This window comes from Guyanagaster necrorhizus (genome assembly GCF_019112545.1).
Source record: "Guyanagaster necrorhizus MCA 3950 unplaced genomic scaffold BT62scaffold_4, whole genome shotgun sequence".
In the NCBI taxonomy this organism is placed as follows: domain Eukaryota; kingdom Fungi; phylum Basidiomycota; class Agaricomycetes; order Agaricales; family Physalacriaceae; genus Guyanagaster; species Guyanagaster necrorhizus.
Window position 1 is genome coordinate 527,752 of NW_025064883.1, and position 23,369 is coordinate 551,120.

The 23,369-nt window shown below is 48.4% G+C and overlaps 13 protein-coding genes across 13 annotated transcripts; 5 read left to right on the top strand and 8 right to left on the bottom strand.

Annotated features, from left to right (window-relative positions):
• Positions 1-107: 107 nt before the first annotated feature.
• BT62DRAFT_978490 (uncharacterized protein) lies at positions 108-2,851 on the top strand (the record flags this gene model as incomplete). Its single annotated transcript, XM_043189351.1, has 14 exons — positions 108-165; positions 225-524; positions 572-732; positions 785-822; positions 845-1,185; positions 1,371-1,479; positions 1,542-1,605; positions 1,718-2,014; positions 2,070-2,198; positions 2,251-2,282; positions 2,347-2,412; positions 2,558-2,594; positions 2,647-2,694; positions 2,744-2,851. 14 exons carry the CDS (start codon positions 108-110, stop codon positions 2,849-2,851), a joined length of 1,788 nt encoding a protein of 595 aa, XP_043043751.1.
• BT62DRAFT_927572 (uncharacterized protein) lies at positions 2,804-4,114 on the bottom strand. The gene is made up of 4 exons (XM_043185287.1): positions 4,000-4,114; positions 3,757-3,953; positions 3,552-3,710; positions 2,804-3,490 (listed from the first exon to the last, which is right to left on the bottom strand). Exons 1-4 carry the CDS (start codon positions 4,022-4,024, stop codon positions 2,921-2,923), a joined length of 951 nt encoding a protein of 316 aa, XP_043043752.1. The 5' UTR covers positions 4,025-4,114; the 3' UTR covers positions 2,804-2,920.
• Positions 4,115-4,152: 38 nt separating this feature from the next.
• On the bottom strand, positions 4,153-4,906 carry BT62DRAFT_884697 (uncharacterized protein; the record flags this gene model as incomplete). Its single annotated transcript, XM_043182804.1, has 3 exons — positions 4,153-4,568; positions 4,617-4,689; positions 4,742-4,906. Coding segments are annotated over 3 exons (654 nt in total), but the record flags the coding sequence as incomplete, so codon positions are not given.
• A 290-nt stretch (positions 4,907-5,196) lies between these two features.
• BT62DRAFT_991264 (NADH-ubiquinone oxidoreductase 30.4 kDa subunit) lies at positions 5,197-6,328 on the top strand (the record flags this gene model as incomplete). The annotated part of the gene is made up of 7 exons (XM_043190273.1): positions 5,197-5,324; positions 5,375-5,768; positions 5,823-5,879; positions 5,932-5,954; positions 6,005-6,045; positions 6,094-6,170; positions 6,220-6,328. Exons 1-7 carry the CDS (start codon positions 5,216-5,218, stop codon positions 6,326-6,328), a joined length of 810 nt encoding a protein of 269 aa, XP_043043754.1. The 5' UTR covers positions 5,197-5,215.
• On the bottom strand, positions 6,329-7,988 carry BT62DRAFT_943093 (uncharacterized protein). The gene is made up of 4 exons (XM_043187863.1): positions 7,388-7,988; positions 7,180-7,337; positions 6,988-7,119; positions 6,329-6,936 (listed from the first exon to the last, which is right to left on the bottom strand). The coding sequence occupies exons 1-4, from the start codon at positions 7,938-7,940 to the stop codon at positions 6,451-6,453; spliced, it is 1,329 nt and encodes a 442-aa protein (XP_043043755.1). The 5' UTR covers positions 7,941-7,988; the 3' UTR covers positions 6,329-6,450.
• Positions 7,989-8,159: 171 nt separating this feature from the next.
• On the top strand, positions 8,160-11,881 carry BT62DRAFT_916733 (uncharacterized protein; the record flags this gene model as incomplete). Its single annotated transcript, XM_043184011.1, has 14 exons — positions 8,160-8,199; positions 8,221-8,242; positions 8,405-8,529; positions 8,583-8,686; positions 8,736-8,798; positions 8,856-8,975; positions 9,029-9,079; positions 9,129-9,775; positions 9,827-9,889; positions 10,085-10,391; positions 10,440-11,061; positions 11,113-11,287; positions 11,336-11,729; positions 11,783-11,881. The coding sequence occupies 14 exons, from the start codon at positions 8,160-8,162 to the stop codon at positions 11,879-11,881; spliced, it is 2,832 nt and encodes a 943-aa protein (XP_043043756.1).
• A 57-nt stretch (positions 11,882-11,938) lies between these two features.
• Positions 11,939-12,892, top strand: BT62DRAFT_927575 (peroxisomal membrane protein 4). Its single transcript, XM_043185288.1, has 3 exons — positions 11,939-12,182; positions 12,237-12,438; positions 12,491-12,892. The coding sequence occupies exons 1-3, from the start codon at positions 12,037-12,039 to the stop codon at positions 12,776-12,778; spliced, it is 636 nt and encodes a 211-aa protein (XP_043043757.1). The 5' UTR covers positions 11,939-12,036; the 3' UTR covers positions 12,779-12,892.
• Positions 12,803-14,183, bottom strand: BT62DRAFT_1072362 (uncharacterized protein; the record flags this gene model as incomplete). The annotated part of the gene is made up of 7 exons (XM_043178846.1): positions 12,803-12,892; positions 12,946-13,043; positions 13,101-13,187; positions 13,242-13,775; positions 13,826-13,952; positions 14,007-14,088; positions 14,140-14,183. The coding sequence occupies 7 exons, from the start codon at positions 14,181-14,183 to the stop codon at positions 12,803-12,805; spliced, it is 1,062 nt and encodes a 353-aa protein (XP_043043758.1).
• Positions 14,184-14,243: 60 nt separating this feature from the next.
• BT62DRAFT_962027 (ras protein) lies at positions 14,244-15,117 on the bottom strand (the record flags this gene model as incomplete). Its single annotated transcript, XM_043188619.1, has 5 exons — positions 14,244-14,610; positions 14,670-14,703; positions 14,755-14,848; positions 14,975-14,992; positions 15,052-15,117. 5 exons carry the CDS (start codon positions 15,115-15,117, stop codon positions 14,244-14,246), a joined length of 579 nt encoding a protein of 192 aa, XP_043043759.1.
• Positions 15,118-16,012: 895 nt separating this feature from the next.
• Positions 16,013-16,430, bottom strand: BT62DRAFT_500558 (uncharacterized protein). The gene has a single exon (XM_043181171.1). It carries the CDS (start codon positions 16,352-16,354, stop codon positions 16,049-16,051), a length of 306 nt encoding a protein of 101 aa, XP_043043760.1. The 5' UTR covers positions 16,355-16,430; the 3' UTR covers positions 16,013-16,048.
• Positions 16,431-19,048: 2,618 nt separating this feature from the next.
• On the bottom strand, positions 19,049-19,559 carry BT62DRAFT_884849 (yippee-like protein; the record flags this gene model as incomplete). Its single annotated transcript, XM_043182808.1, has 4 exons — positions 19,049-19,129; positions 19,191-19,299; positions 19,357-19,400; positions 19,461-19,559. 4 exons carry the CDS (start codon positions 19,557-19,559, stop codon positions 19,049-19,051), a joined length of 333 nt encoding a protein of 110 aa, XP_043043761.1.
• A 557-nt stretch (positions 19,560-20,116) lies between these two features.
• On the top strand, positions 20,117-22,821 carry BT62DRAFT_500782 (cysteine proteinase). The gene is made up of 10 exons (XM_043181174.1): positions 20,117-20,306; positions 20,469-21,055; positions 21,103-21,184; positions 21,237-21,332; positions 21,387-21,469; positions 21,522-21,577; positions 21,626-22,064; positions 22,114-22,254; positions 22,306-22,392; positions 22,448-22,821. The coding sequence occupies exons 2-10, from the start codon at positions 20,525-20,527 to the stop codon at positions 22,616-22,618; spliced, it is 1,686 nt and encodes a 561-aa protein (XP_043043762.1). The 5' UTR covers positions 20,117-20,306; positions 20,469-20,524; the 3' UTR covers positions 22,619-22,821.
• BT62DRAFT_1001114 (uncharacterized protein) lies at positions 22,743-23,316 on the bottom strand (the record flags this gene model as incomplete). The annotated part of the gene is made up of 4 exons (XM_043176694.1): positions 22,743-22,898; positions 22,952-23,008; positions 23,078-23,249; positions 23,306-23,316. 4 exons carry the CDS (start codon positions 23,314-23,316, stop codon positions 22,743-22,745), a joined length of 396 nt encoding a protein of 131 aa, XP_043043763.1.
• Between the last annotated feature and the right edge of the window lie 53 nt (positions 23,317-23,369).

Here is a 23,369-nt window from a genome sequence, read left to right on the forward strand (position 1 = left end):
GTGACTGATCGACGTCAAATGAGAATCAATCGGCCCGATGATGAGTTCAACTGTGTTTGCCTTCGCCCATCATGGCTGACAGACTAGTGACTTCTCCACCGAAAGCTATGCCGACACCACTTACTCCCGAGCAAATTCGACAGTTTGAACTCAATCGTCTGAAAGGTATACTGTATGTTCTCAAAGGTTGATTGTCTGCTTGTCCTAATATGCATAATCTGCAGCGAAGCAGAAGCAACGCCAACGTGAAGAGGAAATATCCACCTCGTCGGCACTCAACAGCAATAAAAAGCGGCCTATAGGAGTAATACCTTTCACTTCAAACTCGCGTAACAGTGCAGGATCTTCGGCTCGGCCATTGCAGCGCGACTCGCGGCTTGGCACATACTTTGAATATGACTTATCAAAAATGGTAAACTCAAAAGGCGGCTTCCTTGTCGAAGACGATAAAGATGCCGACAAGGAGGTCAGGCGAAAGGAGAAGGAACGGGAAAGGCAGAGGGCAAGACAGAACCAGGAGCCGGGTGCGCTTAGGCACTCTTCTTTCCAACAGAATCTGATTCGAGTCCAGCTATCTCACTAAATCCCGACTTGAACCCAAAATGCTGCGAATGTCAAACCATAGATATCGACCATACATATAAGAAAATTTTCAAATGCTTAGTATGCAAACGATGCCAAGACGAAAAGCCGGAGAAATACAGTCTTCTCACCAAGACAGAATGTAAAGAGGTGAAGTGGCTTGCGACATTATTATTGCCTGATTCTTGACCATCCCCTGTAGGATTATCTGCTGACAGACGGTACTTGTGTCGAAACCCAGCGTTGAATGGCCTTCTTACAGTCTTTTAGCTGAACTACGCGACCAAGAACTTCTACCGCACTTGCTCAAGGCGAACCCTCACAAAGCTACGTTTGCTAATATGATGCTATTCCTCCGTTGCCAGGTCGAAGATTTCACATGGAAGAAATGGGGGTCTCCGGAAGAATTAGACGCGGAATACGAACGACGAGTGGCCGAAAAGAAGAGAAAGAAAAATAAGAAGTTCGAGCAGGGACTGAGGGATCTTCGCAGAAGAACAAAGGAAGGGATATGGCAGAGAAGAAAGGACGAAGAGCATGTGCATGAATATGGGCCAGCAGAGCGAGGAGCTGATGGGATTACAAGACAGACGTGTGATGAATGTGGATTTGTGTACGAATTTGAAGAACTGTGAATATTGGATCCGGCACCGGTTAACTCATTGGCGGTATTTTGACGGCGGTACCGGGTTTCGTACATGTCGAGATAAATAAATTAAGTATGAGCTTGTAAACAATTTTTTCCCTTCCTTCCGCCGACATGGACGATTCGTCTCTCAATGACCAAGCAGAGCACGAGCAAATATCTACTGCGCTCGAGGTAGAACGGCTCGAGGTGAACCTTTTTCGCTCTAAATCCCTTTGGATGCCCACCCGTGCTCGCGGTGTCTTTGGAGGGTACGACTGGCGGGTCAGACGATTTGACACGTATTTACTTTTCTGGTGGCTGTTTTCTACAGACAGGTGATCAGTCAGGCTCTAGTTTCTGCTACAAACTGCGTAAATCCAGCATACGGCTTGCATGTATGTCATATTGTCACCATGCCGAACCTACGCTAACGTCGATTATCCAAGTCTTTACATGTAAGCTATTCTCACATATGTCTCCTTAAACCTGCTTATTTATTGATCTCAGTGTTATTTTCTCACAAGCGCATCTCCTGCCACACCAATCGTTTACTATGTCGAGCGCCTCCGTCAAGGACGGTCTTACGCCTCTCTATGCGTCAAAGCCGTGCAGAATGGATCCATGATATTCATTTTGATGTGCTCGTTTCAAAAGCCTGAACCTTGGCAGCCATCGCACCAGTGGTCCATGCCTGACGTTCCAACCCCAGAGGAATGCGACTTGGAAGAAGACCATATGCTCAGGGATAGCAATGGAGACAACATGACTGCAAGAATTAAGCATATCCTCAAACTATATGCGGATGTATGATTTTGATTGTGATATCCTCTTCTGAACTAATGCAGTTTCATGTGAACAGGAGAGGACAAAAAGTCCTATTGCTATCAAACGGGCGAAGGAACATGAAATAACTGCAGAAGGCAGTACTAGGTATATGTATTGGATGAAAGCAAAGAATATTCCACAGTATGAGGCGCATTTTCAAAAGGTACATGGTGCAATTCAACGTACAAGGTAGCCTTTCCTAATCGTTGACTCAGTGTATCCTCGCATATCTATCGGATCTGTACTTGTAAGTTCTTGGGAAGTTCTTTTGGTTCCAATGCTCTGACATGACAGTCTTATCGTGAATCAAGCATCAGCGTCGCGGGTAGAATTTTAGGTCTAGCACGCTATTCAAAAGGTCCTGATGCATTGGCTATGTCTGTGAGTTCAGGATCCAATGAATGAAACCATCACCCATAAATTCTGTCCCAGTCCACAATCGACCATGCTATCTACTTTTACGAGTAAGTCCGTGTTTGACCCATTTAGAGCCAGTGTTCATCCTTCCTCCCTTGTCAACAGCGATACCGTTGACTGCGGTGATTGGCTGCTATACACAGTGAGTCCATTTCTTCTACAAGGAACTGAGATGTGTGATGCCGATTGCTTAGATGGAATGTCCAAGGGCTTCCTCAGGCCGCGGCGTCATGAGAGGACAGGTAAGCCAACCGCGCTTAACCGTCAGGCTTGTCTGACATTATACCCGAGATATTTACCCGCCGTGGAACCCTAGTTGCTGTTACAACGCAAGAAGGCGTCGTCCGAGCAAATATACGCGGGCCTGCCGAACAAGTGAAGGTTCCTACCAAGCTATAGACACATTTTTTTCCACATTGTGTATCTCATTAGAATCATTCAATCAACTACAGCCGACCTGTCTCCATTTCATACCAGTCCGGCGTCGACTAGTCGCTGCTTCTCCTCCTCCAAAGCTTTTGCATGAGAAGCAATTCTTTTTGGCACAACTCGGCGCCTCTCCGTCGTGGGAGTGAACACAGCCGACTCCACACCAAGAGCCTTCAGCGTCTTTCGCTCAACCAAACTATAATCGTCAGCAATCACCCTACTGTAACTGAATGGTTCCTTCAGCGATGCTGGTGGATTGATGATAACCCTAGGCACTCGTAACGGATTCTTCGAGGCGGAATGTAACATGAAGGGATGGAGTAGGGCGACATCGCCAACCTTGCCAGTTAACTCGACGAATTGAGAACAGTCCTTGATCTCCGCGAGGAAAGAGAAATAGCCAGGGTCGTCCCTGACATTGGTCTTCTTCGATGTCGACGGTGTGAATGACAGACCTGTGGGCAAGACTCCTTCGGGATGATCCCAAAGATACCTGGCGATACAGCCTATACTATCAGGTGAGATCATTGTTCCTCCGCCGCCGGATTCAATGTCAGAGAATATAGGAATGACAACCAAAGCTTGTTCGGGCGAGTCAAAATAGTGGACCTAGTGGACCTGATATGAGCCGTCGGCGCTCGCGGTGTCGAGAGGCTCAAAAACTACTTACGAAAAAGTCCCCATCGACATGCCAATTATCGAGATCTTGAGGATCGATATGGGTACCATCGCGAGTGCCGAGGTTAATAATGAAACCATCTCCCCATGTAGATGCTTCTAGATCGATACGATCTTCACCTCCTAGCAAATCCACCATGGCGTTCATAACCTAATGGCCAATCAGTGATATGGATAGACGAAAAGACCATTTTGACCTTGGGGGAAAAAGTGGTCACTTCCTCTCTTTTATGAACAGGCATGTGGATGCGTTCACGATCCCACGTCGATTTATCGTCAGGATCCAAACCAAGCCGGACCCAGAGGCCCTTGGTCCATTCGGCAGCCTTTTCCTTAGTGAAAGCATCCTTGATAACGATATAGCCGTACTCCAGAAAGTGGTCGACTTGTTCTTCTATTTCTAGATCAGACGGTGGTTCACACTGGTTATAGCAACGCACTGCTGAGATAACTGTATGAAGGCATTCTTGTGTACGGAGAAACAAAGACGACAGAAAGCGAAGGAGGAAACAGCTGAGCAAGCAGTCATCTGCCTTGGCAATGATATGGTTCTTTTGATAGGTTAAAATTAGGGAGATCAATTATTACATTTCCTACTTTACAAAGTCCTTAAGGCGCGCAATAACAGTCTGCTTGAGCTGGTTATCATAAGTAATTGAAGGGATTCGCTCTGAATGAATTGAGCTTACCGGTGGGCTCACGCCGTTGCTTTCAAAGTAATGCAGGATGAATTCTGGTGCAAGCCAATCGCTTTCAAGACCACCCAAATCGCGGAAAATCAAGGCGCGATGACGTCCTGGAACTGGCGCAGCAAGGAAGATATCAAGGGGTGTATGCTTCTTCAACGGTGAATTGGGAAACAGAGACTTTAGTTTTCTCAAAGGCGGCCCCACTTGGACTGCTTCCTCTTCAGAAAGCGTGCCATTCTTGCGCCCCAAGACCATGCGCTCTCCGGTAGCTCTCACGAAGGCGTCCCGGAGGTGCGTGAAGGACGTGTTTCGAGTCGGCACTACGACGTTTATTCAGTCGGGGAAAAATAAGAGAGAAGGATAAATACCGATTCGAATCACGCATGCGCATGTTCTAACGATGAGATCTATCTTCTCATCCGGAGTCATAGAATCGGTTATCTAGGCGACGTCGATTTAATTCACGTCCAAACGAAGGATGAAATAAAATGACCTTTAGTTCTGGGTTGTTCAGGTCTGCATAGAAAGCTACAGAATATACTTTTATACCCAGGAAAGACACCGTTCGAACGCCAACGCCGACCAAGGACAACAGAGGCGTCTTGACTTTGGTAGTCACACGCAGAGTAGTCGGAAACTCAATGCCAGTAGCGGGGTCCCCTGCGACGAATGTAAGCCTTAAGAAACTGAAGAGAGAAGGATGCCTGCACACTGATCGTCTCTTGGTCGATAGCTAATACTTGAGTCTCTGCGTCCAGGTGGATGGTTGACCCGAAGAAAAGAGAGCCTCCCAGCAAGGCTGTGCCTGCATAGAGGAATGTTTTCAGTTGTCGGGAACGGAGTGCATTGTTGGTACGACGGATGGCGGTAGAAAAATAGCGTGTGCTGGTGGCAAGGGCAAGAGGACGAAGTAGAGACATGACAGGCTGGAACCCGGCAAAGTCCGAACACAACTTGACCAGCAGCAATGCTTTCCCGAGTCGCGGTGCGTTCACGCCAGGCCCTCAGAGCCGTCGCATTAAGGCCTGCCTATCCCTATCCTCCCCGCTACATCCAGTCGTCATCGTCCTCGAGAGGTCCGTATCGTTCTCGCCGCCCTTCTCGTCGTCGCTAACGTCCTCTACAGCATCCGCTGTACCCTTCACTGAACCTACCTCCCCAAATCCCGCCATCACTAAATACGCTCAAACCGCCGAGGCTCTACATACATATGGCTCTTACCTCACCCAATGTCTACCCAAGTTCATCCAGCAGTTCTCAGTGCTCAACGACGAGTTGACGTTGTACACCGCGCCTTCCGGCGTCATTCCCGTTCTGACCTTCCTCCGCGACCATGCCCAGTGCCAGTTCAAGAGCGTCATGGATATCAGTGGTGCCGATTATCCTGAACGGGAAAAGAGATTCGAAGTCGTCTACCACCTTCTCAGTGTTGCGCAGGCTGGTAGAATCAGGGTCAAGACGTACGCCGGAGAAGGAGACTACGTACCTAGTGCTGTGAAAATCTTCCGGGGCGCTGACTGGTGCGTCTACGACTTGACGCTGTGATGTTCAACCATTCATTATCCTTTCGACAGGTATGAGCGTGAAGCTTGGGATCTTTTTGGAATATTCTTTAGCGACCATCCTGATCTGTACGTGGTCTGTTCTATGACTTCTTTCATGATCACTGACTCATTCTTCCAGTCGCCGTATTCTCACTGACTATGGTATGCCCGTGAATCTGGCTACCTGAGTATATCTGCTAACAGGAATGCAGGATTTGAAGGCCACCCTCTACGCAAAGACTTCCCGCTAACTGTGAGAGTTTGTTAATTACTGGCGTGTCTTGTGTTTACTTTGCGTCAGGGCTACACTGAGCTTCGATATGATGAAGAACGTAAACGCGTTGTCTATGAGCCCCTTCAACTTACTCAGGCTTTCCGGTATGTCATAATGTCCTTCACGTTTATCAGTACTAAATGTTTGAATAAGAAACTTCGAATCACTTTCTCCTTGGGAGCAAGTCGGTGATGGAACCAAAGCACCCAGGCCTGATAATCTGAAGCCGTTGCCCCCGCCGAAAGTAGAGGAAGTGAAGTAGGTTCCAGTACGCGATGTAGAACTCTACGTATAAAATACTATTCCTTATTCCAAATCGTAAGAGGCTCGGATACAATTACACTGATAAGAGAATTCTAGCAAGCTTCAACATCATACAAATAGTCAGGATTCCTCGTTATTTGTATTCTCCTCCGCTATGCCATCCTTTGACTCTGTCTTATCAGCACCCTTCGAAGTTTCATCCTTCTTACTGCCCAAAGCTGCCCAACCCATTCTAGCCACCACATATTCTTGACCAACAACCTCGACGCCAATTCGCAGTGATTCCGCGACCAAGTCCTCAACCCACTCGTACTCATCCCAGAGGGTAAGCCATGCGCCCGGGACGCTCTGTGTTATGGTGGTATGTACCAAATTGAGAGCTGGGTCAGAGAAATAGAGCAAAAACTGTAGATGTTGCTGGGTAGAAGGTTCCGCAGGTGAGGATGCGGAAGGCGCATCAGACTTTGGTTTGGAAGGAACAGGGTACGAAGTGAGGAACGGTTGCACGCGAAGGTACACATATGAATAGGATACGGGAGTCTGTGCAGACGGCTGTGACTTGGGTTTTTGCGCGTCTTTCATCTTGATCATCTCATCGAGGTTTGCCTATGCACGTAATGAGAAGATCGCTGATGTACGTGCAAGTTGAGACTGTACCTGTGCAAGTTTCACTGCAGCGTCATATCCTTCTACGGCGTTAAGCTCTCGGCCTTCCACAGTGCCATCTTTAGGTCGGGATTCATTTCCTTTATTAACAATGAGATCCCCGCCCTCCACTTGCTCCATAATCTGTTACCGTGGAAAGCGATGTTAGTGACCACTATCTCGTCGCGGAGAACGAAGACCCACTCTGGCAAGAGAACGGTACACAAGCGACTCAACTCCATCGTAGCCTGTCATGTCATGGCTCAACCATACTTGTATTATCTCATGTTCAGAGATGGGAGGGGCCACAGCATTCAGAATATCCGTGAGGGTCGACAAGCCTACACGTTTGAAATCCTGGCCTAATGATGTATTAGTATGTATCGATAGTGCTCAGGAGGAAAGCAGTCACCGAGCTTGTCCAGCTGAGCACTCTTCGCATATTCGAGCATATCCTCTCCCCATTTCTTGGCCAGCTCATTATTGGGTAGATGCTTGACCTGCTCATCGACTGCCGTCTTGGCATGCTGAATTGCAGCCGAAGCGCTGGTCCACATCGAGCCCCAGCCCCATCCACCGGTTGAAGAAGGCGTCTCTTGAGCCTGTGACCTGGCTGCAGGCGGCGTAGAGGGTTTGGAAGCAGGTGCTGGAGAAGGAGAAGTCGCGTTTGCAGACAGCCCTGAACTCCCAAGACGAACTCTTTCGGTACTCTTCCTGAGAGTCGGAGTCGCAGAACGAGATGATGGACGCTCTAGATGCGCTGTCGTCGAGCGTGTCGGCTCTGAACTCTTCTGTGTGATTTCGTCCAGGAATGCGAGGACCTCGGCTTCGCCTTCATTGGCACTGGGCGGTGGTGCGCCAGGCGACGCCGTACCCGCCGACGATACCTCTGGAAGAGGCGTGAAGGAATCGAGGTCGTCGAGGAGCTGGAGGGCCTCTTCCTGTTTCGATTTAGACTTGGCCATGGAGACGAGTAAGTAATGGCTGCCTGGATAGAGGTATGAAAGGGCAAGACGCGTATTACGTACACGCATCAATTGTTCTTGTCTTCTTACGACTTGTTCACTATGGGCAAATCCAAGAAAAAGATACTCAAGGAAGCAGAAGAAGAAGTTTTTCACGTTGGTATGCTCGTCTGCTCGTCGATTCCTTACGTGTAGAGTGCTACTCACGAATACTACAGAATGCATCCTGGCTGCAAGAGTAAACGATTCCGCCAATTGGGTGTGTTTCGTCATGTCTTAGCTTCTTTGCGTACTTATCTGAGGTTTATATATGCAAAGGAATATCTCATCAAAGTGAATTATATATGTCTTGCTTGCCCAGAGTCATTGCTTACGTTTAATTACAGTGGGGAGGCTATGGCGATGACGAGAATTCGTTAGAACCATCCTTGCGCAATCACTGAATGCTACTGACATTTTCCTAGGTGGGAGCCCGCCAGCGGTGTTGCAAACTGCCAGGAACTACTGCAAAGATTCTGGCAGCATGTCGGCACCGATAACGAGGACTATCAATCCGGTTATGAAACCCATGCAAAGGAGAGCTGGATAAGTACGTCACTCTTTCCTTCTAAAGCCACAGTTTTGAACTTCTCCCTTTTGAAGGACTAGAAAAGGCCCGGTTCAAGAAGAGATTTGGCAAGGAAGTCGAGAGACCGCAATCGCTTGACAAAGAGAGCGAGGATGCTTATTTACCCAAAACCAAATTCGTCAGTTGGTTCCAACGTTTGCATAGATAACAGCTAACATCTTCTTCAGGAGCGTAAAAAAACTTCACAGAAGAATTCCTCCTCTTTCAAAGGGAGGGCTAAACAGAAGGCAGTACGTTGTGAAACTATTGACCACTGCCACATTCTCAGGTGTTTTTTTCTTCGGTAGAGGATCCCGATGAGCGATTCGTCGGAAGATGATACACCGCTCAGTAGTGTGTCTAAAATCCAGACGACGGGAACGAAGCGAAAGAGGAGTGAATCTACTGTACTATCCTCTGACTCCGATGTATGCAACCTGCTTTATTTGCTGATGCAGATCTTAATCGTTCTTAATTCTAGCAACCTCTCTTCAAGGAAACAGCCAGTTCTCAGCCTGAGAAAGACATCAAGGTACTGTTACAAGTCCTCGGAGTCGCATTGGTTTATGGATCTATTCTAGGGGAAAGGCAAACAGAGAGAGCTTTCTACCGCCCCCGATGAAAACAATGCCGCATCACTATTTTCGGATCGAGAGCTGTCTTCCGACATTGTCCCGGAAGCCACGGTCAGGACAGATACATCGTCAAAACCTGATTTACATTTCCAGGCGGCGTTTAACTCAAAAGAACCTGATCTGGCGCCTCCTTCTACATCTGATCCTGCCCCGCCCCAAAGTGCTGTCAGTCAAGTTGCCTCTCAACACACACCCAACGTCCCTCAAATACCTACGCCAACAACTGCACAAGCCTCGACGCCAACTGTTCCCCAAAAAAAGACGTCCATCCCACCCTACAAAGCTCCACCACGGATCCAGATGATTGATATCCCTGCAGGCCGCGATGCTTTCGGTGGGATCTCAGTGAAGCAGCGCTTAGCTCAGAGTGCCCTGGCGCCTACAAATCATCAGGCTAGCACGAAACCTCCTCTTCCTTTAAGGAAGGATTCTGCCTTAAGCAAGCTTAGTTTCACCAAACGCACTGCTGCCCCACCTGCGCCGGCAAATCAATATACAGCTACTTCCCCGAAACCAGGTGTCCTAGTACCGAAGGACAACCATCCCCCCATACGATCGAGTATCTCACACTCACCACGCGTCACCTTTAGCGCGTAGGTGCCTTCTTCCTCTTCGCTATATAAAGCTTATGGTATTTACTACAGCTCTCCCTCTGATCAGTTTATGCATGAGGCTGAAGAATTTCTGCAGGATATCATGCCTCCCGAGTAAGCCATCTATACTACCCAGATGTCGTCAGAACTCATATCTAGGATAAAGGCTTGCAGCGCCTCTTGAACCTACAGCTGACAAACCCAGGGAACCTTTCGTACCTCCAAAATCAATTGTGAAACAAATACCTACGAAGTATATTTGATATTTGTATCGCATTAAATCCTGTGATTAATTCCTATATATGACAGAATACCGAAAATATGGAAGTGGGAAGGCGATATGTTCTGCTTACAGGGCAACAAGGAAAGAGTGGCTTATGGTCGAGTTTCTCTCATTGATGCAACTCCCGTTGCCAACAATGGGATGCCACTCAGCGTTGCATTCTCCGCTACAGTCACTTCCTTAGAGTTTGGCTCGATGTATCATTCAGTGGATGTGTCACATTGTCTTTCGTCTTGGATGCCAGTTTCTCAGTTTGCACGGCTAGTTCCCCTGGAAGACATTGGGCGTACTCGTCTAAAGATTCTTTCCAAGTATATGGAGAAGCATGAGCTTGTGTGTCATTTGCTGCAGTTTTGTAGCTTTTACTCATTTCCCCTTCAGGTCGGAATTTCGCCAACGAAGCCCTCTTTCGAGGAAACCGTGGAGTCCCATGTTCTTTACTTCCCTGCTTCGTCGCAGATTGTCAAGCACTTCTCTGGCATTCCCATAATCAAGAACGTCGAGACCCTGTTCTTTGTGGCCATTCTAGCGAGGCGTATTCGGGACAAGCCATCTATACCCGTATTGTCTTTGAGCGAGTGGAACGGCTTCAAGGACCAGTCCAAATACATAAAAAATGCAGAATTTCAGCATGCTCTACGCATACTCAAATATCCTCCGTGGCTCCACGATTTCCTATCGCAAAAACGACGCGATTATTGCGTCTGGTATGAAGATGTCAAACAGGACATGCGCGGGAAACAGAAACCCTTTGATTTGAAGGGTGGGAACTTGGAGACTTATTGGCTTGCGACAATCCTGGAGCAATATAGAGGCACAAATAAGGGGTACAAGGCTGACGTTGAGGTTATTTTTGTGCATGTCGGGGCTGTAAAAACGCTTCACAAACTTACAGCTTTGGTGGAACGGCGGGCCAAGAGGCCTGACATCCTCTTCGTTACGTTTGGAACGCATCAGAGAGTACATCCGGAGCGATGGGGATTCCGACGTATATATCCGATAGGTGAGTCATTTCTTGATCGCCTCGCACCCGGCAGTTCTGACCATTCTACAGGAGGTATAGTGACATTCACAGCAAAGGCTCTGGTCGAAGACCCCTTGGGTATCGATCAGCGAGTCTGTGAAATATCGGAAAATGACAACTGGGAGGCATATGTCATACCTGCTGCCCTCGGGATGGCAGTGCACTTGCACTACAAGAACGAGGATGCGTTGGAGGCCTTTGATAAGTGGGACACACTTCTTAGGACGTTGCATTGTCATTGACGGCATTTCAGAGGCGAGTTTCTGTACGATTTCCTTCTGACGGCCATCGACGAAGGGATGATTTCGTTCATGTGTTCACCCCCCATAAATTCCCATCCTGTGTGCCCAACTGAGCCGTTTACAGCAAAGCCTTTTTCTGAGCGCCGTTTCGAGGAGCCTGTCCATGACTGGCTTCTAGACCAAGCTCTCATCATTTCGGCCGGGCCCCGAGAGATCTTGGAATATTCCATCCGGGAATTCAGAACGAAATATGCCAACCAGTCGGAAGACCTGTACCCATCGCTGATACAAACAGACCTCAGTCACGACCTTCGGCTCATGCAGCAGCAACCTGTCATTATGGATCGATATCGTCGTTTTGTAGCATTAAAAGGCGAGCTCGAAAAGCCTTCAGAACGGAATGGAGTAAGCATTCCGTGTCGGACTTGATGATGCCGATTTCTTATTGTTCGCTCTAGGTTGAATGGTCGACGACGTCCACCTTTGATTGTAAAGATTGTTTTTTCAAGTACATGCAGCGTAATGCAGCCCCCCATGAATCCCAAAGCGAACTGTAGATACGCAGAGTTGAATAAAATGTTGTATATTAATTTAAATAAGTGTTGTGCTTGGAAATCACATGCAAGCCACTGAGCTGATCCCGGAGAACCGAAGCCCAGTATAATAACTCTGTCGCGTTGTCTCTTTCACCAGTCTTTCCTTTACGACCATCATGGAGTCCATCGAGGCTATCATCAACAATCCAGCCTACCACGACTATCTCGCCATTGTCAAAGGTGCTCGCAATGGATTCGTGTACGGCGTCAAGGTCAGGTTCCCGCATGCCCTTGTCATGTCTATTCTCTTTGGCAGAGGAGAGTAAGTGCCCTACTCTACTTTTCACCCGAGTTTTCTTTCTTACGGGGTGTACAGCTGGCAAACGCGGGCCCGTAGCATCTACAGGGCAACAAAACAGCATGCGCTTAACCTAGCCAAATTTGTCTCTATTTACAAGGCCCTTCTTCTGCTCCAGCGCAAGGCGAACGGTGGGAAGGAAAGGAACGCGGATGCTTTCATTGCAGGTTTGCTGGGTGGCTACATCGTGTTTGGCAACCGAACAGCTGTCAACGAGCAGGTATGTGATGCATTTTGTGCCGACTATTGTCATCTGAATCCTTATCCTCTAGATTGTGCTTTACGTTGTATCGCGTGTTGTCTCATCTTTCATTCCGCGGGCAGCTGCCCCGTACTCGTCACCGCCGGGCTCAGTATCCGGAGCTGCAGTCGTGAGGCCCATGCCGCCCGATTCTCGGTACTTTACTGTTTTCGCCGCTCTTTCATGGGGTGCAGTAATGTGGCTATTCAACCATCGCGGCCAATCGATACAGCCAGGGATGTTCAATTCCATGACATACTTGTACCGGGACTCAGAGAAGTGGAAGAATTTGAAGACATTACTTTGGCACAACACCTAGACTATACTTATTCATTCATGGTAATTAGAGATCATATATCCCATCGACTAGAAGGTCACCATCTGTCATTTCCCTGAGCTGATCCACACGTCGAATGACCCTTCTACATTTGTACTAGAGAGAGATAAATCAGTAATTGAGATTCTAGGTTCGAATGCGAGTCTTACGCCGAGCATGTCAACCGCGGCAGAACAAGCCTTATGGCAGGTTTTGCAATCTGTAAACAACGGCCGTACAATATCCATCTCACCGGCAACGTCTGTATCTGAAGTGGGCGAAAGTAATTAAGTTTCGGGAGAGTACCACAGCGCCTAGAACTGACTTGATTGAATTCTGCCCAAAAGATATGTCCTTCTAGCCTCCCAAAGTGACGTTGTCTGTCGCTGATGGGATGTACAGAGTCCGTATCCTGCCCATGGTCGGAGCATTAACACTACATTGTGCCAAGCTAATGGAAACGCACCGTGAGGAAATATTTCTTCCCCGGAAAGAATTCGGCGCAGCGCCTGGACCCGGATGTTCTGCAGGACGAGGACTCTGTGATACGCAGCCACTGTTGGGATGACTGCGACTTGGGAAGCGCCATAGGACGCCATGGGATCAAGGTACTGGCTTGCCATCGAGGCCACGGTTCCTAGGTTGAAGGCAACGGCATAGCCATACACACGAAGGGAATCTGTTGGCGCATGTGCTGACAGATGGATGCTCAGTGTTTCGGTGATAGATTCGATACAATATTTGTCTGCAAGGGTAAGTAACAGCGGTATAACGGGCAACGGTATGACTGTTCCGGGAATGTACTGCGGCTGGAACAGATGGTTGGACTGAGCGCTGTTGTTGTCGCGATAATGGATTGCATGGCTGTGAACTTGGACGGGGAGCCCGGGCGGATTATGCAGTACATTCAAGAGAACCGTCAGGTTACTGGCACGCTCGTCGAGCCTGATTATTTCGTTGACGCAAGTTGTTCGGCTGTCGCAGCAGCTGAACATATCACCTAAAATACAAATGTTACACAGTGAAGACATAAAGGCATCAAAAACATACGGAATACTTGGCTATTTTCAATCGCTCTTCGGCTGGCAGGGAATACTTGGTTGTCAGGTATAGACGAAATAATAATGTCCGGTTCCAGACATTCAAAGGCGGTCAAAACCATCGACATCTGATCCAGCTACAGGATAAATCCAGCATTATATGGCGACGGCTGTGACAGCGTGGCACGGACGTGTCCTTTCTGCACGCGCCATCGTGATTTACGTGGATGTAAATGAACGATATGCAGCAGGCCTCCGTCAGATATACATGTACTAGAATTCGTGATAAATGCATGTTCCAACACCAAGTGAAAAAAAAAAAACCAGTCAAAGGAGGGAGTGTAACCGCAACGAAGGAGAAAGGTCATAGTGGTATCATCAAAGCAGGTAAAGAAGGATCTAAGCAACCAATATCCCAGCGAGCGCCCCTACACGATAATACACCTCGTCGATTTCTTCTCTTTCTGTTTCGGCGGTGCGCCACTTCCGCTCACTGGACCTGCTTCTAGACTTCGCGTTTGTCGCAGCGCTCGCACGAGATTCATGAATAAGCGCTCGACATTTTGTGCCGTTTTCGCCGACGTTTCGATAAATTCGCAGCCAAACTGACGCGCGAGTGCGGCACCTTCCTCCTTCGAAACTTCCCGTTCGTAAGTTTTGTCGCATTTATTGCCGACTAGCATAAAGATGGGATCTCCCCTTTTCACCCGCCGCATCGACTGACGGAAAACCTCAAGACGATCGAACGTTGAGCGAGATGCGATTGAATACACAAGGATAAAGCCTTGACCCTCCCTAGCGAGACAGAGACGATGGATAAAGGAGCCGGCTGGAAGAGACTGGAAGAGACTGACCGAACCCATTGATCTCGTAGTGTAGCATACTCCTCTACCCTCGACGTCAGATCCTGGTAGTCGGAACGAAGGAGTACAGACTCACCCTGGCCCGCAGTGTCAATTACTTCTACAAAACACATACGATTGTCCACTATCAGTTGCTTCCGGTAAGCATCTTCTATCGTTGGGTCATATGTCTGGAAAAATGAAGTGAACACAGCAGTACGTCAGGGTCGGTGACCATGAGACACACCTCTATAGAGGCAGGCGCGAAACTTGCGTGAATTGAGAGATACGAGGCGACGGGTGATTGACGCACCAACAAAACAGTTTAATGTGAACTTGAAGAAATGAGAATTAAGATCAGATATAGGCTGGAGCACGAGCTATGAATGCGCACCTGGACAGCAAGAGCTGTTTTGCCCACACCACCATCACCAAGAACAGCTACTCTCCAGTTGTCCATTTCTGAAGAAGATATTGAATATATGAATCAATGGAGTGTCGCAGGAAGGGGCACCTCAGAAAGGTCGGAGTAAGCGCAAATGAAAGTGTCGAATAAATTGAGAAGAGTCGGGCAGAAAGTGAGATAGGAGAGCGTGAAAGATGAAGAGAGACGAGGAATGCAGCAGCAAAAGAAAAGAGGCAAGATGGAGAGGGAAGTCGTTCAGAATCGTGTTTCGTGGGTGTGTCGTAAAGAAAGGCGGAGAGGATAGGATAGCCTTAGGGAAACGGCAAGCGACTCAAATTGGACCAATTCGTCCTACAGATTACCTACAGACTCCTACCTTTCTCCTTTTTAAGGTAATTTCCCATTTTAGGGTAGTTTTCTCCCCATTGTTTCCTCCCTTTTTTTCCTCATTTACTCCTCCATAACCGGCATATGGGCTCCGGATTCACGGGTACTGGTCAGTTCACCGCGTCGGCCATCTCCGTTCATCACCTACCCCCGTCCACAAATGTCAGTTCTTCATACCCTGCATGATATATCATGTCAAGAGATGCCTTGCGAATCGATGTAGCCATCCCTCACCTCTGCCATGTTTCGGCCCAGCGTGCTGTCCAATTAAAACTGTTTTGTGGCATTACTGCATGCCCTCTCGGCTACAACCGTCCCAAGCAGAATCCTGGCGTGTACGACATACGACATACACAGCACAGGAGAGCTACCCGTTCACAGGCGGCTGTCGGCTCTCCCATTCCAATCGGAACCAACCCCATTCCGATTTCCAGGACAAGATATTCGAAAGATCATTCTGACCCATTTCCACTCTTAAGGCTTCTTGCGGAGCCGAGAGATGGCTATAGACTTGGGCAGAATTAGATATCCGCTGGGGACCATTATTCTAGACATTTTCAACAACCTTTACAATCCATTCAATCCAATAGTAGTTTTTTTAGATTGTCAAAAAAGAAGCGAGTTTGTCTGGAAAACATTGCGGCAGCGGTCGTCCTATTTTGAAATACCAAGGATGCTTAGTGTCTAAACTCAAATATTCCGAGATGTAAGCCAATCGCGTCAGAGATTTCATACGCCCATTGTCGTTATAAATATAGGTCTCCCCATATGGTCGGGTCTGCAATAACCGGGGATTAGTGAATGCCTCTGGTAAAATCCTACCGAGGGCTGCGGAAATAGAAAAACCGTAAGGAAAACCCAAGAGCGATGGGAACAAGAGGGGAGAATCATGCGATGAGACCATTCCATCCGCCGTGTCTGGTAATGAAAAGGCAGGAGCAGGAGTCGATGAGGACGAGGACGGCTGATTTTAGAACCGCCTTGATCACAGCCACTTTGAGGGAATGTGCCTTCATCTAATCTTATCACCCGTTCCCTGGCTAGCCTCGGTCCTCTGTGGAATGGTACAGCCTGGTTTGCTTTTGAGCCTTGTTTAACCTGAGCGATTAGAGTTTGTAAGCATGAGGTGCCTTGCAGACAATCGCATGGACCAACAAGGATCAACGTTCAAGGGGAACGAGGAGTGCCCCTGGATGACCTCGAGTTGAACTAGTACCTCTTTCTTAATCTTGAGTGCCTTGTTACGCTGATGGATCAGGTACCTGCGCCGGTTGCTATTATTTTCGGTTCTGTCTTTGTCCTGAAAGTTTTGTATTCTCTGTGCCGGGAATAGTTGTCTGTACATATGATTCGGATCTGATGACCAGGCCCCCGCTTTTCGGCGCTCATTTCTAATGCCAACGAGCCTCCACGTACCCAACGCACATGGCCCGCTGATTTTATACATTCGGTCGAATCAACGAACAACGCAACGGGATGACCAGACTACGTGGGTATATCTCGATCGATCTCCGGCTTTGGGCGTCTTTCTCATCACGGAGTTGCTGCTTTCTTAATGAAAACTGGGTTCTTTCCGGCGTTCGCCCAAAATACCACTAAATAACTACTTTCCCAGTCTTATTAAATAATATATATCCCCCGAGTATCCCCACCATGAATTCTGTTTACGTGTCCTTGTGTGCTTATATTATCCCAGGTGCGTCTTAAGCAGATGTTCAGATACCGCATTATAGTTTCTCGGCATCCATCCAAATTACCGATTCAGAACAAGTGCTACATGGCCAGTCCGATGTTGTCGTGGGTTGGGGTACTACGTATTGGGCGGTCGGGCCGAATTGCTGTTTAAGGCAACAGGCGTCATGAGTCGGGCCCGATTCCCGTCATACTCATTACGCAAGTATGACTATGTCATAAACACGTCAGCACATACGGGGAGCTTGCTCTCGTACAAGTACAGTTTGTAAAACACCTCGAGAAATGGTATATACACGCATTGCACGCGCACAATCTTCGAAACTAGCAGAATTACCAGCAAGACGTCTATAGATAGTCGAGTCTAATATAAAAAGGTGGAGAATACAATGGCTCATAACCGTACCATTGGCCAAAGAAGCGGGGTGAGCATACTCGTTATAATAAACAATTGTTGTGTGCGTATGAGAAGAAAAGGAAGTCGGCGTGTGATAAAACAGAGGCATCGGGGTTGTTTTGTGGTCCTCTTCGTCGCGTTTCGGGCTATGCAGTGCCCAAACCCGAACTCCCCAACGAAAAAGTCCAATTCCGGCATGTGTGCTGCAGCGCGTTTTACACACGCGCTCAATCCTGCCTGCTGAATTCCGCCTGGGTGAGGTCGAGCACAAAAGTATGGAAGTGGTTGGCAGGCGGTTCGATGATCTTTACGGGTTTCTTGTTGCTCGCTTTCGAACCGAACGGTTGGAGCGCAGCCGCAACAGAGGGAAATGGACGGAGGGCGCGTGAAGATGGGAAAGATTGATTTCGTCGAGGCACTATCCTTTTCGCCTGTCCAGAAGTGCACGACGAACCAGCAAGCGGCGACGAGATAGTGGGTCGTGACATGGTCAAGGACGCTAAGACAAGACAATCGTCAGTTGAGGACGCCAAAAGAGCAAGAAACGCACCCATTGTGCTTGTGCTTGTGCTTGTGCTTGCAGAGGCTCGAATGGAAACAGGGATTACGGACGGCCGGGAAAGTGAAAGTGAAAGTGGGGAAGAGAAAGAAAGGAGAACGATTGGAGAGTAGTTAAATGGTTTGGGGTGTTCCCCAAATTGTCAATGGTTCAGTTGGGGATTGCCTTTTGTAGAAGTCCGCTAATGCGGCCCTGATATTCGGATATTCGGGCCAGGTCGGTGGGACGCCGGACTTGAGCACCAGCCCACTATTAAGGCCTACAAGCAACAACGGGCGCATACCCTGCACTATCCCTGCCGACCCACAGCTAACAGCGGTCGGAATATCCTTATCATTTATCGGACTTGCTTCATTGTCGAGAAATCACTACTTTACATATCACGCCACAAGTTTCTCCGCCTCGCTGCGTCACACGACATGTCTCGGCCTTTGAAATGGGATGTGACACCCTGCCAAGTATATCCCTTTGAAACTATAGATTATGTATACTGTACAAGCGAGCTGAGCAAATGGCGATGTAGGTTGAGAATGCACGAGCTGCTGTTCTACGATGGATGGATGGAGATATCAACAATAAAAGGACGTGGTAAAAGTATTAGGCGCGACGAATATCAGCTGGGAATTGTGAGCCATGTCGCGGGGGAATATGCGTGTGCTGGAAGTGTCAGCAATAGACAGAAATAGATAGAGACTGGCCGTCGCGGGGGAAAATGTGCTGCAAATACGGCTGATAAAAAAAGGCTGCCCTTCTGCTCGCATGCTCTCCCCACACTCAGAACCTTCCCTTTCTACAAACCAAGTTAGAACTAAGATGCAGCTCTGCTAACAGTCCAAAAAAGATATGAACCAAGACCCAAACGGCTGAGCATCACCCGTCAGAGCCTTGTTCAGGAGGAAGAGATAGACGAGACAAGTCATCAACGTGAGCACTGAAACAGCTCGTGACGACTACTGAACGTCTGTGAGCAGATTACGCTCAAGGATGTATTTGCCTTCTTTGTACTTCTGAGAAGGCTCGTAGGCTTTGTCCTACAAAAGGCAAACGGGATACTAAGTTTGATTGAATGATGTACAAACACGAAGGACGCACGTATTTCCATCCGAGACAGGTGCTGCACTTGCAGCAATAGATGTCTCGCACGGTGTGGGCGCCTGTTGTCATGGTGCGATCATTCGGCTCGCCCTCGACAACATTGACACTGGAACAGAACAAGGTTGAACGATGATGAGCCGGCAGAAGAAAAGGAAGAACATACACTCCGTCAAAGAGATAAGCCCTGCCGTGCTGGCCGTTGAACGCCTGAGAAGGGGGGATTAGTAGGTGGATGGATGTAGTTAGGGTGTCGATGGAGAGGCATACTCTGGATATCATGGAATGTATTGTTGCCAGATGGGTCCTGCAGTTAGAGCAGCCATAAATGCGCTCTCCAGCGAGATAGCGGCGATAGCTCATGCCCATCTTGATATCAGCGAAGCAGTTGTGCGAGAAGGTACTGTTGTTAATGGGTAGGAGCCAAGACGGGCACAATGGAGGGAAGAGTAACAAGTCGGTATCCCGGGGCTCCTTATATAAATGACGGTCGTGTATAGTGAGGGATGGTGGAAAGAAGGATGATGAGATACCGCTGCCGGATGTTTTTCCTTTAATTGGTTTGTCTGACTACGATGCCGCTGCCGGCCACGACCCAGGACTGGGCGTTTCTGACTTGCTACTCGAGTCGAGTCACCGCTCTAACGCCGCCGTGGTAGAGGTATACGGTATACGCTGTGTGATGAATACGCTGTACGCTGTGATGGAATACCCTGTGATGGAATACCCTGTGAGGTATACGCTGTGGTGAATACCCTGTGAGGTATACCTTGTGATGAATACCCTGTAAGGTATGCCCTGTGAAAGGTAATGCTGCCTCCGGATCTAGTATACTCTGTGTAATACTCAGTGTAGTATTGTTGTTGCCAACATTGACGAGCTTGATTATATCACGTGATGTATTATCTAATACGAACGCTTGGAGGATCATCACTCCTACGTCGCGACTACTCCCTTGCAGTCAAACTGGGTCTTACATTCTGCTCGTCTGCTTTGGCGCACATTGCCGTCTCTTCCATGATTAACGGGCCACAGAAACGACCAGCCAACGACCTCTTGCCAGAACCTCCATCGAAACAACCTCGCCGTGCTCTCTTCGGTCCTTCAGGCGAAAAGGCGAGTCCCTCCCAGTCTCTTTCTTCTCGCTGGAAGACCGTCACGATATCCTTCATTTCCCTTATTGGTGACACCATATCCTCCGTGATACGCGGTCAGTACGGCTCTATCCACGCCATTTTACCCCATCTTCTGATCCCTGTACAGTGCCACAAATGTCAGATTCGAACATTGAGGCGCGTCAAGAGCCAAAAGAGCTTCAGGATCAAGCTCAGGACATGCCGCCGCAGCCTTCACCTTCTCTTCAGAATGCAGAAGCAGGTCCGTCACGCGTCCCCGTCGAATCAAGGCAGAGCAGTGTGGCAGAGAGCTTGAGTGTAGCTGGCGATGGGTGGCAGGAACAGCAGCTATTACGTTCAGTCGGTCAACCTGGACGCGACTCGCAGTCACCGTTTCAATTTTCGCAGAACAGCTCTTTTCGTGGAAGCGTCTCGTCATCACAAGGACACCCGCCATTTCAGTTCGCAACTTACCAACCCAGTTCCATACCCAGCAACTTCCGAGACACACCCCTTCGCAAGCCCCGCCCACGTCCATCGCGCCGGAAGGGATCCATGGGCCCCCCTCCCGTCCCGCCGGCCCGCAATACACTTGTGTTTCCTCTGTCTGTACCCCCCTCACCTCAATCGTCTTCTTCACGTTCAGATATAGAGCAAGCACCTGGACGTATTCAGAATCCCATCCATGCCCTGACTTCCCATCTATCTAAAATAAAGCATTATGATAGACCACATATACATGCTGCTCAGGTGGGCTTCATCCCTGGGCATCTTGCCATCTTTCTCACTCCTCGCAGCATAAAGCTCAAGTAGCAGCCGAGAAAACAAAGGATCGAACGCGACTGCTTACACATCTATACAACATCAACAAGAAACAAGGTGAGCAGACAGGCACTCTTCTGCAAAGCCGGTTCTAATGTCATCGCTAAAGGCTATGGTTCTAGTTTCCAAGAGTTTGATAGTCTCCTTCAGTATCGTGCTCTGTTAGAGGGCGTCGATACCCCGTCAAGGCAAAGACTATTGTCTGGTGCGTTTGCTAACTCGTTGGTCACGATCGAGAGCTAATATCGTAACCCGACAGCTTCGCCATCGTTAACGGACCTACGTTCCAAATCTACCCAGCCCATCCAACCAACCCGACTGCGTAGGCATTCAGATATTTCTGTAAGTCCATCCCTTCACTTCCTCCCCATCCTTCAATTCAACACCCATCTAGGAATTCCCAGGTTATCTTCGTCTTGCTCTCGAGAAAGCTCGCGCTACTCTGAACGGGTACGTGCATATGTCTAATTAAGGTCACCCAGACTTAACGAAGGACAGACCGAAACCAGCGATGCCATTCAGCCCTGCTGAGGAACAACTCAGGCTGAAGGACAGAACGAAAGATGCGCAAATTGAATATCGCCTCCGCGGGGCAAAACGAAAACCCTTGCCAAAGGTGCTCCCTGACGAAGACGAACTCAAAGTGAAAGCCTTCCTCAAAAAGTCCGGTGTCGTGTCAAAGTACGGGCGAGAACAGGTCACTGGGCAAGACCTTCAACGATTAAAGCCTGGTCAATGGCTAAATGACGAGATTATCAACTTTTACGGTGCAATGATTCTCGGGCGCTCCGAAGCTAGCAAGGAAAATCCTGCAGTCAATGGAACGGTGAAAAGGAAGGTGACACCGTTGAATGTACATTATTTCAGTACCTTCTTTTGGTCGAAATTGGACCAGGACGGTTATGAGAAAGCGCGGTTGACAAAATGGACAAAAAAGGTTCGAATGATGAGCAGACGCTTGTCCGCCGTGACTGAAGGCTTTGCAGTTTGACTTATTCGCAAAAGATATGGTGCTTATACCAGTTAATCATAACAACATGCACTGGACAGCCGCGGCCATCAATTTCCGCCGCAAACGAATAGAATCGTATGACAGTATGAATATGAGCCGGCAGCTAGTGTTCAAGGTATGGTGTACATTTCCTGAGGGCAATGTAGCTTTGCTCACATCATTTCAGCTTCTTCGACATTACCTAGATGCTGAGCATCGCAATAAAAAGAAGAAACCTTTCGATTTTACTGGCTGGGAAGATTATACGCTCAAGGTATGTAGGAGCGCCTTTATGAGAATTGGAATAACTGAACGTAACATTCAAGAAGGATACCCCACAGCAAGAGAACGGATATGATTGCGGGGTATTTACCTGCCAATTCTTGCAATCGCTATCCAAGGGTGAAGAATCGTTCAACTTCAGCCAGGCTGATATTCCCTATCTTCGTCGGCGAATGATCTTGGAGATTGGACAGGCATCACTTGGAGATGATCTATAGCATTTATATCTGCTGTATCTATTCGTGCGGGGTGTTCGTAACATGCGAGGGTGGTTGCGTGTGTCTTTATTGGCTAATATATACAAGTGATGAACGAGGACAGCGATAAATAATGAGCCATGCATCACCTCCGGAACCACCAGACAACCAGGAAAAACCAGAAAACGATGACCAGAAAGACGATGTACCACAGCCATCGGCAGCCCTGGCGCGCAGCCATGTTGTTCATTCGACGGAATGTCCCCGAAAGGATCCCGGACGTTTCTGCAAAGGCGTCGTTCTGTCGCGCAGTTCAGTTGCGTATCTCCAAGTTCAACGTCGACAGAAGCACACCATCTGGCTTAGCTGCACCGCCGATTGTCGAACTTCGCTCCCAATGCCAATCGTCATCTGTATTTCGAGTGTTCATTCGCTTTTGAATAGCATGAAGGGGCAAGGCGAGCACAGATCACGACTCACATCCTTCAGTTGTTTTACTTTGGCGCTCAATCCCTCCAGCATTTCATCATTTTGCCCCTCCAAGTCATCTGCGTAGCGGTGTCCACTAGATTCACCAAAATGGCCTCCACCTGGGGAGGAACGTCCTGACAGCGGGAGTAGCGGCGAACGGTCACGAAGAGGCACTCGAATTCTGGATTCAACATATAGATGAGTTCCTTGACTGTTAGAGTTGATGATGGTACTTACCGTGATGACATGCGAAAGGAGAAGCTTGCAGACTGCAGTACATTCGTTCATGTTCAAATTTGGT